Source organism: Cucumis sativus, chromosome 4, assembly GCF_000004075.3.
Source record: "Cucumis sativus cultivar 9930 chromosome 4, Cucumber_9930_V3, whole genome shotgun sequence".
Lineage (NCBI taxonomy): Eukaryota > Viridiplantae > Streptophyta > Magnoliopsida > Cucurbitales > Cucurbitaceae > Cucumis > Cucumis sativus.
The window spans coordinates 20,251,218-20,266,725 of record NC_026658.2 but is presented as its reverse complement, the minus strand read 5'-3'; the positions used below and the strand labels follow the sequence as shown (position 1 = coordinate 20,266,725).

General features: G+C 32.1%; 1 protein-coding gene across 1 annotated transcript; it reads left to right on the top strand.

The window, feature by feature from the left end:
- The first annotated feature begins 2,839 nt into the window (after nt 1–2,839).
- Nucleotides 2,840–11,235, top strand: LOC101220457 (E3 ubiquitin-protein ligase ORTHRUS 2). The gene is made up of 9 exons (XM_011655600.2): nt 2,840–3,430; nt 7,022–7,554; nt 7,944–8,069; nt 8,927–9,026; nt 9,105–9,166; nt 9,284–9,386; nt 10,030–10,174; nt 10,294–10,508; nt 10,629–11,235. The coding sequence occupies exons 1-9, from the start codon at nt 2,969–2,971 to the stop codon at nt 10,857–10,859; spliced, it is 1,977 nt and encodes a 658-aa protein (XP_011653902.1). The 5' UTR covers nt 2,840–2,968; the 3' UTR covers nt 10,860–11,235.
- Nucleotides 11,236–15,508: the final 4,273 nt, after the last annotated feature.

Below are 15,508 nucleotides of genomic sequence, written 5' to 3'. Positions count from 1 at the left end.
TTTATATTAAACTAATAAAATATTTTTATTAAATTTATACATTAATTACAAGCCAAAAAAGGAATTTATCATTTACCTAATTAATTTAGTATAATATAAATAAAGAAATAATTTTGGTTATAATTGTCCTAAACATTAACAAAAACCTAATCAAAAAATAAATTATATTTTAGAATTTGTGAAATTTCTTGGTATATTTTGTGTAGATTTTGTACACTTAAAAATATCTACAAATATTATGTAATTGGATAGAGTATTCCAAATACAATGAACAATAAGTTATAGATAGGCAATTGAGATTATGATAAATAACCAAACAAAAGAAGAAAAAAAAAACGCTTTCATTAATAAAAAAAATCATAGTAAACTTAACCTAAAAATGATAAAACAAAATCTTGACAAGAATATAAATTAGGTATCTTTTCAAAAATATTATTGGAATAGAATAATTTCAAAAACAAAAAAAGTTCTTTCTATTTCAAAAATATTATTGCAATAGAATAATTTCAAAAACAAAAAAGTCTTTCATGAAATTGAGTAATCTCTTATATAATTACCGAAATTAGTTAAATAAGTCGTACGACTAATGAATAATTATAAAATAGTTAAAACATAAAAGTATATTGATAAACCAATCTAAAATATTATTAAAACTAATTAAATAAATCAAATAAGTAGTAAATAAATTAAATAGGATAAAACATAAAAGTATATTGATAAACCAATTAGGAAAACTATAAGAGACAAATAAGATTGAGCCACCATAAATAATTGTCCAAAATAGTTAAATAAATCATAGTAGTAAATAAATTAAAGATATAATAAACCTAAAAATTTTTAAAATTCAGATAAATCATAACATATATCACATTTAATTGAGATCTCAAAAATTCAAGAATAGATGAAACTTTGTTGGTTTCTTGAATTTAAAGCTTGGTTCGGTTATGTTAGAATCTCGTAACCAATAAGTTATTCCATCGGTAACGGCCTTTCATGTTCTTGCTAATCCTACAATTATTCCATCTATCAAACATAGAATAATTTAAAGTTCACGGATCACATATAGAAACAAATTTAGAAGCACAGATAGACTGAACTTTTTTAGTCGTATGTATATGAAATTGTGCCCTAATTAATTATGTTAAGTTCTGGCTTCGCCACTAATAAACATATTAAGTCGGCAACTTGAGTCACTGTTACATGGACAAATCAAAAGATTGACTTGAGTTCATAAATAACATAGGATTAAGATCAAGTAGCATGTGTGATCATCCCATGAAATATTAAATCTCGTTAATTAATAGATTTACAAAGATAGATTAAATATTTCATACGTTTTCATATGTATGATTTTGATTGAACCATTTATAACTATTACAAAATTAGTTGTATCTACGGTGTCATCAGAATAAGACACACAACTTTATGCATATAGTTAATAAAGAATTTTAGTTTATTTCTTCAACATGATCCACCTCGTATATCAACTATATATTATTCAAGACTACATATAATAACCTTAGATTTTTCTTGTTAATGAATAAATTAATATTGCATAACTTAATAATTAAATTAATGAATCAAATAAATTATGAAACTTTAAACACACAAATTCCGAACAGTAATATTACATAAACGTAAACCCTAAACTGTTGAACAATCTTTTATTATCTTTGAAGCATTATAGTAATTGCACATGCTCCATTATGGTTAGAAATCAAGTTCCAATTGTAGAATGTCTAATCTAAATGGCCTAAAAAAATCTAATTTCCTCTGTAATTTAGGCATATTAAGATTAATTAACATGTGAATTAATGAAGTCCAATTAGTATTATTTTAATATGATGGAGAGAAAACAATGCATGATTTGTTTACTGTTTTCTGATTGTGACGGTTTAAAACTAAGATTTCATTAAGAATGAAGAGATCAAACAACTAACTTAACGATCAATTGTCCTCAATCATATGGGAATAATAACTTTGTTCAACGCGAGAGGAAGACATAGATGAAAGAAGTCAAAGCTACAAGATTATGAACGACTTTGTTATTCTCTTTAGAAGTTTAAAAAAATGAGCAACATTTATCGGAGAAGCAAGAAAGAGAGTGTTCTAAAAAAAGAAAAGAAAAACTTCAAACAAATTAGAAATGTCACGTAGGATTCAAAAGGTTGATGACTTTGATTGAAATCAACTCCACCTTCATTATTGAAAGGTTCTACTCATCCCAAGAAACCAAGATGTGTTTTAAACCATTGGCAATGACTTTAGTTTTTAAGATTTAGTGACCAAATGGAAGATGATGAAATGTGCCATATTCACTGCTAACAGAGCAACCCAATACCATACAATATCAACATTCATCTTCTAGCAACTTTCTTTTGGGAGTTTTTCAAGAGTGAAAAAGACAAATTGATGCTCAAATCCATCCTTAGAGGGGAGACTTCCTTTTTCAACACAAAAATAATGTGTAAAGCTTTTTTGGATCGCTGTTGTTAAAAGGAATTGTGTTATAGTAAAATTCCAAATACCAAACAAGATATATTTTAAAATTATAGAGATTTAATGCATATTACTTAATTTCAATATAAATGAGAATATATATGAAGTTGTGAATTTGAGTAATCACAAAGGTTTGATTACATTACATGACAATTAATTTAAAAGTTGAAAGAAAAAGTAGGATGAAAATAAAAGAATGATGGTAGAATAGAATTGTATTATGGAAAATGGGGTAAGAAAATAATATTGTGTGGGATTGAGACACATCATCAGAATGAAGTTGATTATGCATGGTTAAACGTGGCGAAAATGTTAGTTGACTTTCCAAATGAGAATGGCGAAGGGCGAAGGGCGAAGGGCGAAGGGCGAAGGGCGAAGTAGAAAACAATGATTTATTGTCTTCCAAATCAATTTTACTTTTCTACTTCTTTTTCTTTTTCTTTTTCTTTTTCTTTCACTCTCCTCTCTAATGCCAAACATGGTTTCTCAGCTGCCTTGCGACGGCGATGGCATTTGCATGCTTTGTCACTCTAAACCTTCCGACTTAGAAACCATCACTTGCAAAACCTGCGTCACTCCTTGGCATGTCCCTTGCCTCTCAAACCCCCCTGAAACCCTAGAATCTACTCTTCAGTGGGACTGTCCCGATTGTTCACTCCCTTCTCAGGATGCACTCCTTCCTCCCCCTTCCAATTCTCCACTCCCCATTCACCCTTCTAATGATCTCATTGCTGCGATTCGTGCCATTGAAGCTGATTCTTCCCTTGCTGACTCCGACAAGGCAAAGAAACGCCAGCAGCTGCTTACTGGAAACTCACTCTCCCATGAGATCAATGATGTTAACACTAAACAAGGGGACGATGTTTTGGATTTGTTTGATGAGAGGTTGAACTGTTCTTTCTGCATTCAGTTACCGGATAGGCCAGTCACTGTAAGTTCCTTCTCACATTTTTTCTTTTGCTTCCAATCATTTTATACTTTATTTAATGCAGTTTCCCTTTCATATGTATTCAATGTCAAATGCTGGCCCCATTGTATCTTGATCTTATTGGATTAAGGTTAGTAATGAGGGTTTTCTATTCTTCAATTGCCATTACAGTGAATGATTCTATCAATTAATGTTCATAGGCGTTGTAGGTGGTTATTAGAATTATCATTAATATCAACATTTCTCATTTTACTTTATCTTATTTATGCTTTAATTCGCCACTTTTATTGTAATCACCTGTTGGTGTTTGGTTCTTTCTTTTATGTCATTCATCAATGAGACGTTTAAATTACAAGAAAAAATTAATATCAAAAGTCAAATGAAATTATTTATTTACTTATAACCTTTTTGGTTTGAGTTCATTCTCAAACCTTTATTAATAAGCTTGATCCTTTAGGTGGAAGGACGGTGTTGATGAATGCTTTGATGATAGTTTATTATGAAAATGTCCATAAGAGAATGGATTTTGTCCTTCAAAATTGACAAAAAAGTTATATATGGTATTCTCTTTCTAACATCTTTTTTCCTCAAAATTTTACTATACTTATTTACAAACTTTAACTAATATATTTTCTAATACGTTATGAAAGTTTGGTGATATGTACAAGTTATAGAAGTGAGCATTTTTTGGTTGATAATTTTTTTAGACGTGCTCATCATAAATATTATTGAGATAATCTTTCAAAGTTTCGTTGTAATGATTATTGTTCATCAAAATTGGTAAGGCTGAGTGATAGAATTTTCAACTTTTAGGTAAGACTGTTGATTCTCCATGCTAATAACCTATGCTTAGATTGACACATATCTGGAAATGTAATTATACTTCAAGCTCAAGCCATCATTGAGAAAAAGATTGATAAAATGCCTTTTCCAATCTTCTCTCCCCTCTCCCCTCTCACCAGATATTAGGCCCATGCCACTGCCTTAGGCCCTATGGCTTCACAATCTTTGCTGATTACTTTTCCTCATGGTGTTGAATCACAATTCTCATTCAGTGACTTTAGAAAGAAAATATTACAATTTAGAAGTTTACCCAAGATAGTGAGGCAACTATGCTAAGTTATGATGGGAGTTAAGGAAACTAGATCCTTCTCCATCTCCTTACACTGGACAGCCATCCACTGGCTAGCAGAATGTTTCTCTACAATTCTCACAATCTCCCTCAACCAAATGTGATGTAGCCTAAAGAGATAAAAGGAGAATTCTCTCTAAGAATCCAATCAAGTCTTTATTATTTATGAAAGTTGTTAAGTTAAAAGAGTCCTAAAAGGATAACTAAAAGTAAACTCTTTTTTTTTTTTAAAAAAAGAGCTAAAAGTAAAATAATTTCTAAAATAGGAAAAAAGGAATTAATCAAGGATTAGACCAAGCTATTCGAAATCCTATTACGTCATATTCTATCCCTTGATCTCTTCCAGAAAAAGAAAAAACTCATCCTCAAGTTTTAAAACAAAAACAAAGATAGAAATAAAGATTAAGCTATTTAAAAGGAAACATCTTTGAACAATTGGTATCAATAACATCCAAATTTCTTGAGCATTGGCTCAATTAATAGACGGAATATTTATCGTTCCTAATTCTTTGTAAGATCTCCAACAATAATCTTCTGGTGACATGACCCTCAGATTGGTGGAAATAAATCCTTTGAAAATGTGAAACCCTTATATAAAAAATTAAAAATTGTTTACCTTTGGGCATGAGCAAAAAATTTAAAATGCAAAAAACTGAAAATACAAAATGTTCTTTAATTGTATGTAATTTTTTGGTCTGCTGGGGTGACACAGGCAGGTAGGGTCAATGGGATGATGGGTCAAATATTTTGAATTGTGTAGTGCAACGGATAAGTCAATCTCGCCTTCTTCCCCATGTGATACGCCTTTGTCAACTGTTAGTTTTAGGGCTTCACATACTATCATCTTTTCTTATACTCCATTCATTTTTCCTTCTTTGCTCAGATGGTCTTCTTCTAGGTTCCATGTTTCTTTTGAGTTTTTTGTCCTGTGTGTTGCATGCTCAATTTTACAATCTTAGTTGAGTTCTTGATCTTCTTGAGCACCTAAATGTAGTTCTTGAAAAATCTTGAAGATTATGATTTTTCCTTTCTTAAGTTTTGTCCAAAAGGACCCAAATTTCATCCATTCCTCTGGCTCTATGTTTTTATTTGAATATTTCTGTTTCTTTTCAATCTTCGAATTGGTGTTAGGATGTTTTATGGGTCTTCTTTGGTCTAAACCATCTAACTCCAAATCTTTACATCCATTTCTTGAAAAATGGGCTTTATTGGAATTTTTCTTTTGAATCACTTGAGTAAGAATTCCAACACTATTTTTGGAAGTAAAATTGATTTCTTGCCTCTATTAACCGCTGGAATTTTTTTTGGACATCTTCTTTGATCGACAATAGTCCATTCTTGCAAAATCATGAAAAAAAATTCGTTTCTTCTTCTTTCTTGGAATTTCAAGGGTTTCTCCTAATTAGATGTGTGTTGTTTGACAACGAGCACAACTCACGAAGCTCCCTCTTGTGATCGGTGCCGCCAAGAATTTCCCCATCTTCCATCAGCGAGAGTCAACATTGGCCCAAAGAGTCACTTTAACACCAAATTGATGTAGCCTAAAGAGATAAAAAGGAGAATTCTCTCCAAAAATTCAATCAAGTTTTTATTATTTATGGAAGTTGTTTAATACAAGGGGGGACTCTCTATTTATAGAAAATTAAAAGAAACTAAAAAGATAACTAAAAGAAAACTAAATTCTAAAATAGGAAAAAGGAATTTATCAAGGATTAAACCAAGTTATTCTAAATCTATTACATCAAAAAGTTTATTTTGAAGAAATGAGTATTGATGATCAAACTCTTTGAACTGAAAAGACAACCAATTCAAATGAAACTTTAGCTGAAATCACCAAGTTAGAAAACAATGGTGGCCTAAACAAGATTGTGATACCGGTTGAAAAAGAGAGGAAGGGCAAGCATTTTATACACTTAAAGTGCACCATTTACTCTTACTGTGGATTCGTAATTAATTTATATGTCCTATAATCTTGTTTAATTCAACTATCATGGGTTGGCCTAGTGGTAAAAAAGGGTCATAAATTTTAACAAAGGACTCAAAAATGAGTTAATTTTGCGGTGGCCACCTTATCTAGAAGTTTTTATCCTGGAAGTTTTCTTGGCTCCCAAATGTTGTAGGATTAGGTGAATTGTCCTGCAAAATTAGTTGAGATGGGCATAAGTTGGTCTAGACACTCACACATAAAATAATAGTAGTATAGTCTTGTTTAATTCATCATTCATAAGACTTACAATGATTTGTAACTTCTATCACTCTTGATCAATATGATGTCTTGGCAATCGGTTGAAGGTGAGCGTTTCATGATTTCTGTTGGCTTCTATCTTTGGAATTTTAGTGTTACTGCTGATTACTTTACAGATCTCGTTCATGTGCAAGTAAACTATTAGCGGATTAACCTTGTCTATTGGTTTGGTTAATTGACTTTATACTAATAAGAATATGGCGGTGTCATTATCCAGACTCCATGTGGCCACAATTTCTGCTTAAAATGTTTCCAGAAGTGGATTGGACTAGGGAAGAAAACTTGTGCAAAGTGCCGCTGCGTGATTCCCACTAAAATGGCAAGCCAGCCCCGTATTAATTCCACCCTTGTAGTGGCCATTCGTATGGCCAAATTGTCAAAATCATCTGTTTCTGGAGGACCACAGAAGGCTTATCATTTTGTCCACAATCAAAATAGACCAGATAAAGCCTATACCACTGACCGGGCACAAAAAAAAGGGAAAGCTAATGCTGCAAGTGGGAAAATATTTGTTACAATTCCATCCGACCATTTTGGTCCTATTCCTGCCGAAAATGATCCTGAGAGAAACCAGGGTGTTCTGGTTGGTGAATGCTGGGAGGATAGGCTAGAATGTCGCCAATGGGGTGCTCACTTTCCACATATTGCAGGTATAGCGGGCCAGTCAAATAATGGTGCACAATCAGTGGTTCTTTCTGGTGGCTACCAGGATGATGAAGATCATGGAGAGTGGTTCCTCTACACTGGAAGGTTTTTTTTCTTATACTCTATCTATGCATTACATTCTCTCTCTATTCTTGATGTTGGTCAGCAGTCTGTTCTTGTTTGTTTACTGTTTATCAAACTCTCAACTCATTGTTTTGTATCATTCCCTCACTTGGCTCGTCTGTTTTCCTGTTTGATTTTAGCTTCTAAAGAGCGGTTTGGTACAGGGTAAAATTTGTTGTATTTTATTATTATTATTATTATTTATTAACTTAGCTCTCTTCATTATATCAATGGAAACCTTCGTTTCCGTTTCAAAAAAAAAAAAAGAAGATAAACTTACTTCTGTATATTTTTTCTTTTTATTACTTTGTTTGGTTACTGTACATAATAAACCATTGTGTTTGATGATTCTGCTTGGAATTAAATTGCAGTGGGGGTCGAGACCTTAGTGGAAACAAGCGTACAAGCAAGGATCAGTCTTTTGACCAGAAATTTGAAAAATATAACAAAGCGCTACAAGTTAGTTGCTTGAAAGGCTATCCTGTTAGAGTTGTTAGGTAGGTGGCAGAAAATTTATTTCATTTGGAATTTCTATTTCATCTGCATTGTTGATGCGTGCCCATTTATTTGTCCTGATCCTGTAGTTTTATAGAACATAATCATATATCTTTTTGAAGACAGTAATAGAACCTGGTTTACAGTGCTTTGGGTTTCTTGACTATACATTTTCTACCTAAAATTTATGCCGTCATTCAATTCACCAGTTCTTGTTGAAAAGTTTATGATTTAAAATTCCAGATAGGGCAGAGAATTATTTGATTTTCTACTTGCATGGATCTGGACAAGCTCATGGTTTTAATTAGTCTCATTGATTATCCTGTGTGTAAAGTGAGTTAATTTCTGTTTTTGAAAGCTAAAGAAATGCAGTAAAACTACTGTTGTTTTGGTTGAGCATGCTCAAAGTGTTCTTCCATGTTCTCAACTTTATCATTATGCTCAAGGTGGTTTTCTCTTATCGATTGTTTTAATGGCTTCTCTATATATTAATATTATTTTGAATTGGTCTGCTTTCCCCTTTCTCCTTTTCTGTGTGTATCTTTTCACTCTTTGTGGAGTTTGTGCTTTTGAGCAATAGTCTTCTCTCATTTCTCCGAAAGATTGTTTTTGTGTTTGATAGATGTATGGGAAAGGCAGAATTCTTCCACTATTTTATCTCTTGCTTGTCAAATTACGTCTATTTTTCATGCCAGACTGGAAGCTTCTTATCTTTTTAGATGTGATTGCATGACAGTTGGTGAAATACACCTTGGGGAAGCTATTATTACTCTTGGCTTCTTACTATTGTGTATGTTCGACCAGAACTTTTTTTCCAAGTAGTGATCTGAAGTTTACTTGGGTAACGCTGTGCTAACAGATCTCACAAAGAAAAGCGTTCCTCATATGCTCCAGAGAAGGGATTGCGTTACGATGGAATTTATAGGATTGAGAAGTGTTGGCGAAAAGTGGGAATTCAGGTATGGAAGCTATTCCTCCTTTCCTAAACTACCATGTGATGAACGGATTATTGATTAATATGTGTATCCTGAAATTAGGGCTTCAAAGTGTGTCGGTATTTATTTGTTAGATGCGACAATGATCCTGCTCCATGGACAAGGTTTGTGTTTCCTAATTATGTAATTGCTTTCATGTTATCAAATGCTGAAATGCTAGTTGCAGTTTCCGGCATCGCCTCCGAGGCCTTTCCCTTCATAATACGTTTTTTAAACTGCAGCGATGATCATGGAGATCGACCTAGACCCTTACCATCAATTCCAGAGTTAAAAAAGGCAACAAATATTACGGAGAGGAAGGAAGGTCCATCATGGGACTTTGATGTGAGTATTCTCCAGATACATTACACTCGTGTGGATATCTTTATTTATTTTATTGAATTTTTCCTATAATGAATCCCATCTTTTGTCTAAATACTAGCTTTCCTTACAATACATATTCCTTAAAAAAGAAATAACAAGATTTCTACGAATTTGGGATGTTAGTAACTAAGCAACCTTTTTTAATGCAAAGATTAGCTAATGTTATGTTCTCTTCAAAATCTTTATAATGTTCAATTATCTAATCAAAAGTTATTCTTAACATATTTTCAAATTCACGATAAGTAACTTAGTTGTGATTTTTATGTATATCCTTGTTTTAAAGACATCATACACTCTTGTTTTTCAGTCCTGCTAATTTCTCTAAGACATTTTCTGTTTTCTGTTTCTGAAAACTAACTTCTGAAATATTAGTCAAATAAGCTAAGATTTATAATTTCATGAAGTTGTTGACGTTTTAGAATTATGTACATTTGCCCAGTTGAGGGTCCGTTCTAGTTTAGTAAGTTATAGTCTTCTTGCAGGATGAAAGTGAATATTTTAACTGCTATTGTTTTCAGTTTACTGATAATTTTTCTAATTTATCTAAGCTAGTAAATGAACTGCGGTGTGGTAAATTTATGCACCATCTGTGACTTTCTTTCAGGAAAAAGATAGCCAGTGGAAGTGGAGCAAACCTCCCCCAATGAGCACGAGACCAGTAGAAACCGAAGATCCTGCCACTGGGAAGAGGTCTAGGAGAAAAATCAGGCAATCGCACAACATGAATGTACGGGAAAGGTTATTGAAAGGTTGGTTAATTATATCAAGTAAAGTCGCTAGAAAAGGTGGTTTGGTGGTGAACACGACGGGACATTACTAACTAACAATAGGAACAATTTCCACTTGCTTCATGTTACTGTGTATGCAGAGTTTAGCTGCCTTATATGTCGAGAGGTGATGAGTATGCCAATTACTACGCCATGTGCCCATAACTTCTGCAAGTCATGCCTGGAAGGTGCTTTTGCGGGCAAGACATTCTTGAGAGAGAGAAGCAGTGGTGGACGAAGTCTTAGATCACGAAAGAATGTCATGGCTTGTCCTTGTTGCCCGACAGATATATCTGATTTTCTACAGAATCTTCAGGTAATCCTTCACTTAGGAAACTCTTCCCGACCTTCTGACTTTGTGTCAAGAACTATTTTTTTTGCTTTACCGTAAAGAAAACATTTCCTTTGTTTTCACTTGGGTAGTTGGTATGAATAGGTAAATAGAGAGTTGTTGGATGTGATCGAGTCCTTGAAAGGTAAGCTTGAAGAAGAAGGGGATGCGTCTGAGAAGCTTTGTGAAGAAGAGATGGAGGAAGAGGAAGAGGAGGAGGAGGAGGAGAAGGAGGAGGAAAAGGAGGAGGAGGAGGAGGAGGGAAAAGGTGAAGTGGAAAGTAGAAAACAAGCAAAGGTGGAGGTTAATGGTGGGGAGGAAAATCCTATCATATGATTTGAATACAATATCAAATACCATGTCGTCCAGAGATCTGATCATTGTTGTATTTTCTTTAAAAGTTGTAGTAGTAATATGACATCACAGGTGGCTTAGAATACAGTTGTTTTGTTATACACAGAGCCATGGCAATTGGCTGATGGGTCGGGGTTTAGATTAAATTCCTTTCCCATCATAACTGGAGATTAATTTCTTCTGTAAATTTTTCGTGGTTGTACTTTTAGCATCCGAAAAGTCGTGTGGCTGTAAATGTTGAACCTTTACTTTTAGAAGTGTCTGTTTAGCCTCTATGGATGATTTTTGGTAAACAAATTAATGATGCAGTGCATATCTTAAGAGGTGAACTAAGTTGTATCAGCAGTTTTTGGTTTCTTCTCTTGGCTCTGCTAACTGGAATCATATTTGTTCCGACTACATTTCGGTCATTTTTTTCAACTTTCTACCTTTGTGTTTTTCTTCATTTTGTTCTCAAACTTCTCCATTAGAATTGATCTGTGCTCTTCCAACTCAAGCACTCTATGATACGACATCTTCACCCCCATTCACATTTCAATTTTGATTCACTTTTTTTCTTTCTTATGATCCAAAAGCTTTTGTTCTAAAACAATAGAAATATTGTTGTATAATTCAAAAACGTGTATTGAATTAATGTATGATCATGTTAGATTGTACTAAACTTGTCCAAAATGAAACGGGATTCTTTATACAAAATGAGGCCTTAAAGCATTCTAGGTTGACAGATTTGTTTGTAGAATATCATAATTTATCATATTATATACCATTGATCACAAGAAAAGAAAAAAGAAAAATTATAGATTAAATATAATAGGTAATAACATCAATTTGTAAATATAATATAGCAAAGTTTTAAAAATCCTATTTTCCATTTTTCTATTATTCTCAAATTGTCCACAATAGAACCCTATCTTCTTCCTCTTTTTATTCCTCCATTTAAATCCTCTTATCTTTTCTATTGTATGAATGTTGGAGAACATGTAAGTAGATAATCATCGAATAGAATATTTGAGAGGAAATAAAACAAATTTTATTGAAAGACTTTAATTTTTTTTGTGTATTCTACTTCACACTTTTATAAGATTGTCATGAGCATAACTCATATCACAAATTAAACACAACAATTGAAAACCTACACTTAATCAATATGAAACTCTTACTAAATTAACTATAACATTTTAATTCATATCTTTTAATTTTTTCTAACTCTCATGAATCAATTAACATATAACTTATTTATTGAAACATGTTTAATTTTCAGCATCCTCCTTTAAACATGTTTTCTGAAAAATTTCAAGTGAAGTTCTTAACTTATTAAACACATTAACTTTGAGTGGCTTCGTGAACATATATGCAATTTGATTTTCAGTCTTCACGTATTCAACTTGAAATTTCTTATTGTCTTACCATATCTTTTCATTTCATTTACTACTGCCAACAATCTTAAACTATAATCAGAAACTGATTCAGACTCCTTCATATGCAGTTTTTCATAATGACCTCTCATTTTTTAATGGCGAACCTTCTTGACTCGATCTACTCCTTTATACGCATTCTCCAAAATTTGTCATGCTTGATGTTCAGTAGTTGCTTCAGAAATTTTCTCAAAATTTGAATCATCAATCGCTTGATGAATGATGGTGAGAGTCTTTTGATCTCTTTTCTTTGTATTTTGTAATTTTTCTCGTTGAGCTTGACTCAAAGTCGTATCACTTTCTGGTTCTTCATAACCATTATTAACAATGTCCCACACATCTTGTGAACCAAGTAGAACTTTCATTCGAATATACTAGCTACTATAATTTTCTTTCATAAGTTGAGGTACTTCGAAGGGAACTAAATTATTTGTTTGCAATTTGCAAAAATAATTTTTTTATTTATACTTCAAACTCAAGCTCTTATACTACTTTGTTGGAAGCATATGATGAACACTCGAATAGATAATCACCAAATAGAATAGTTGAGAGGAAATAAAATAAACTTTATTGGAAGACTTTAACTTTTTTGTGTGTATTATACTTCACACTTGGATGATCTAGATTATAACATTTCAATCCTATTTATAGAATTGTCATGAGCATAACTCATACCACAAATTAAACACAACAATTTAAAACATACACTTAATTAATCTGAAACTCTTACTAAATTAACTCTAACATTTTAACTCACGTCCTTTAATTTTTTCTAACTCTCATAAATCAATTAGCATATAACTTATTTATTTAAAATATGTTTAATTTTCAACAGTTTCATCTCTTGGTGAACCTCCTCCAACAAGGATAGCAATACACAAACATCTTACATGCAACGGAGTGGTGACTGACGACAAGTGATAGAGAGTTAAATGAAGATAACCGATGAGAGAGGAAACTTGAAAGAGAGTAGTGATCAAATATGTCATGGAAGAGCCATAGTGTTGATCGGTGACAAGTAGAACGGTGATGTTTAAACGAAGAGATGGTCGTGGAGTGGTGACTGACAAAGTATTGGTTGATGAAATATACGGTGTGGTTTGCAGTGTGCGAAACAAGAAAAATATATTCTTTTTTTTCTCTTTTTTCTAAATAGTTTTTAAGCTAAATTTAATAAACTTTTGGTTAATTTTCATAAATATAATAAAACATTACAATATATACAATGTATATAGCCCGTGTAACAAAATTAGGTGTGTAAGAATATGAGTTGAATCCAAAAACTCGAACTATCCAACTCATAGGGTTGGGTTAGGGTTAAAATGTGGGTTGAGTTGGGTTAAAAAAACTAAATTTTGTCGGGTTGGGTTGGGTTGGAGGGTTGAAAATTTTGGTTCAACCCAACCCAACCCGAATTAATATAATATATATATATATATATATATGTATATATATATTATTTAATAAAATAAAACTTTAAAAGTCAGGTCTCCTCTTCTCTTTCACCTTCATGCACGGAGTATCCTTCGCGCCACATCTCCCTTCACTCTCTTCTCACTATTTTGAACTTTACAACCATTAGAAGAAAAAAAAAAAAAAACAATACAACCCAACCCATATTTTACGGGTTGGGTTGGGTTAGGTTGGAAACTAAATTCTGGTTATTCGAGTTGTCAACCCAAATAACTCGAAAATATGGGTTAGGCTGGTCCCAACCCAACCCGATTACACTCCTAAATAAAATAAAAAAGAAAATAGGCTTTCTACATATGTATTGTCCAAACTAACGATAGTATCAGCTGTAGCAAAGAAAGAAACTTCATAGAAATAGAAATATGAAGAAATAGGTATTTTTAGATACTTTATTTTATGGATAAAGGATCTAATTGATAGAAGAAGCACCGTAAAGATCAATTAGTCAGATTTTTGGCCGATACAATAAAAATTGCTTAAATTATTTTAATAAATTTCATATTTGCCCTTAACATTGCAAACAATTTGTCACATCTTTTTTTTGTTCTTTGTGATTTATTCATCTTCTTTTTCATATTTCTTTTAGCTCCTCTTCAAGATTTCCTTCATTTCTCTTTCTTCTTCGTGGTTTATTCATCTTCTCTTCCATATTTCTTTATTTTCTTCTTTTTTTCTTATCTTCTTTTTCTTTCTTTCTTCATTTTCTCTTTCTTTTCTTCATCATCTTTTCTTTCTTTCTTCCAGTTCTTCTTCAATAATATCAAGATTGTTTAAATATCACTTTGATATGATCTAAACGATTGCTTACTCAGTCAATAGATCGTTTAGATTTGAAACCATTTTCCTATCGTTCACAATCGTGTGAATATGATATAAATGATCGCGCATCATAGTTTAGATTTGAAGAATTTTTTCCATCTTTAAAAAGAATTACACGATCGTGTAACAATGATCTAAACGATCGCATACCATAGTCAACCTGATCATTTAGGGTGGTCAACAAGTTTATTTAGGTTTGAAATATTTCTCATCGTTAAAAAAAATTACATGATCGTATTGATACTACATACACGATTGTGTATCATTTCCTACATCAGCCCGTATCATGATCGTTTAGAAGAAGAATTATACGCACACGTGTAGCCGATTAATCGTATGTTAACTGTGGCATTCTTTGTATTTTATATTATATTGTTGGCATGTGGATTTTTTTTCATTTTCAAAATTGTTCTATTCGGTGTAAATATTTTGTCGGTTTGTTATATTTAAAAAGAAAAAAAAACTTATGAATTTCCCTCCTTTACTATTAAATTTCTAATAACATTTGTGGTAGTTTTTTTTATTTATTATTTAGTTTATAACCAAAACAATATGTTTTATTTTATTGAAAGTAGGATAGTTTTTGGGTCTCGTCATGGTTTTTTTTTTTTTTTTTTGTATTTTTGAATGACAATATTATCGACTTTTGGACTAGCTTATTGATCTTGTTGAATAACTTGGACCAACCTCTAACTTGTTGGTTGTCTTGGATTGACTTTAAAACTTCAATAAAGTTATTTCTTTAGATCTTCAAGACTTTGATTATATGAACTTCAAAACTCGAAAGCTTTAGAACTTCGATCTTCAGAATTTGAAGGTTTTAGAGATTCAGTCTTTAGAACTTGAGAGGAGTTATATTCTTCGATCTTCAAAGCTTGAAGCGTTAGATATTTAGATATTTAGATAGTTTTTAGCCTATAGTTC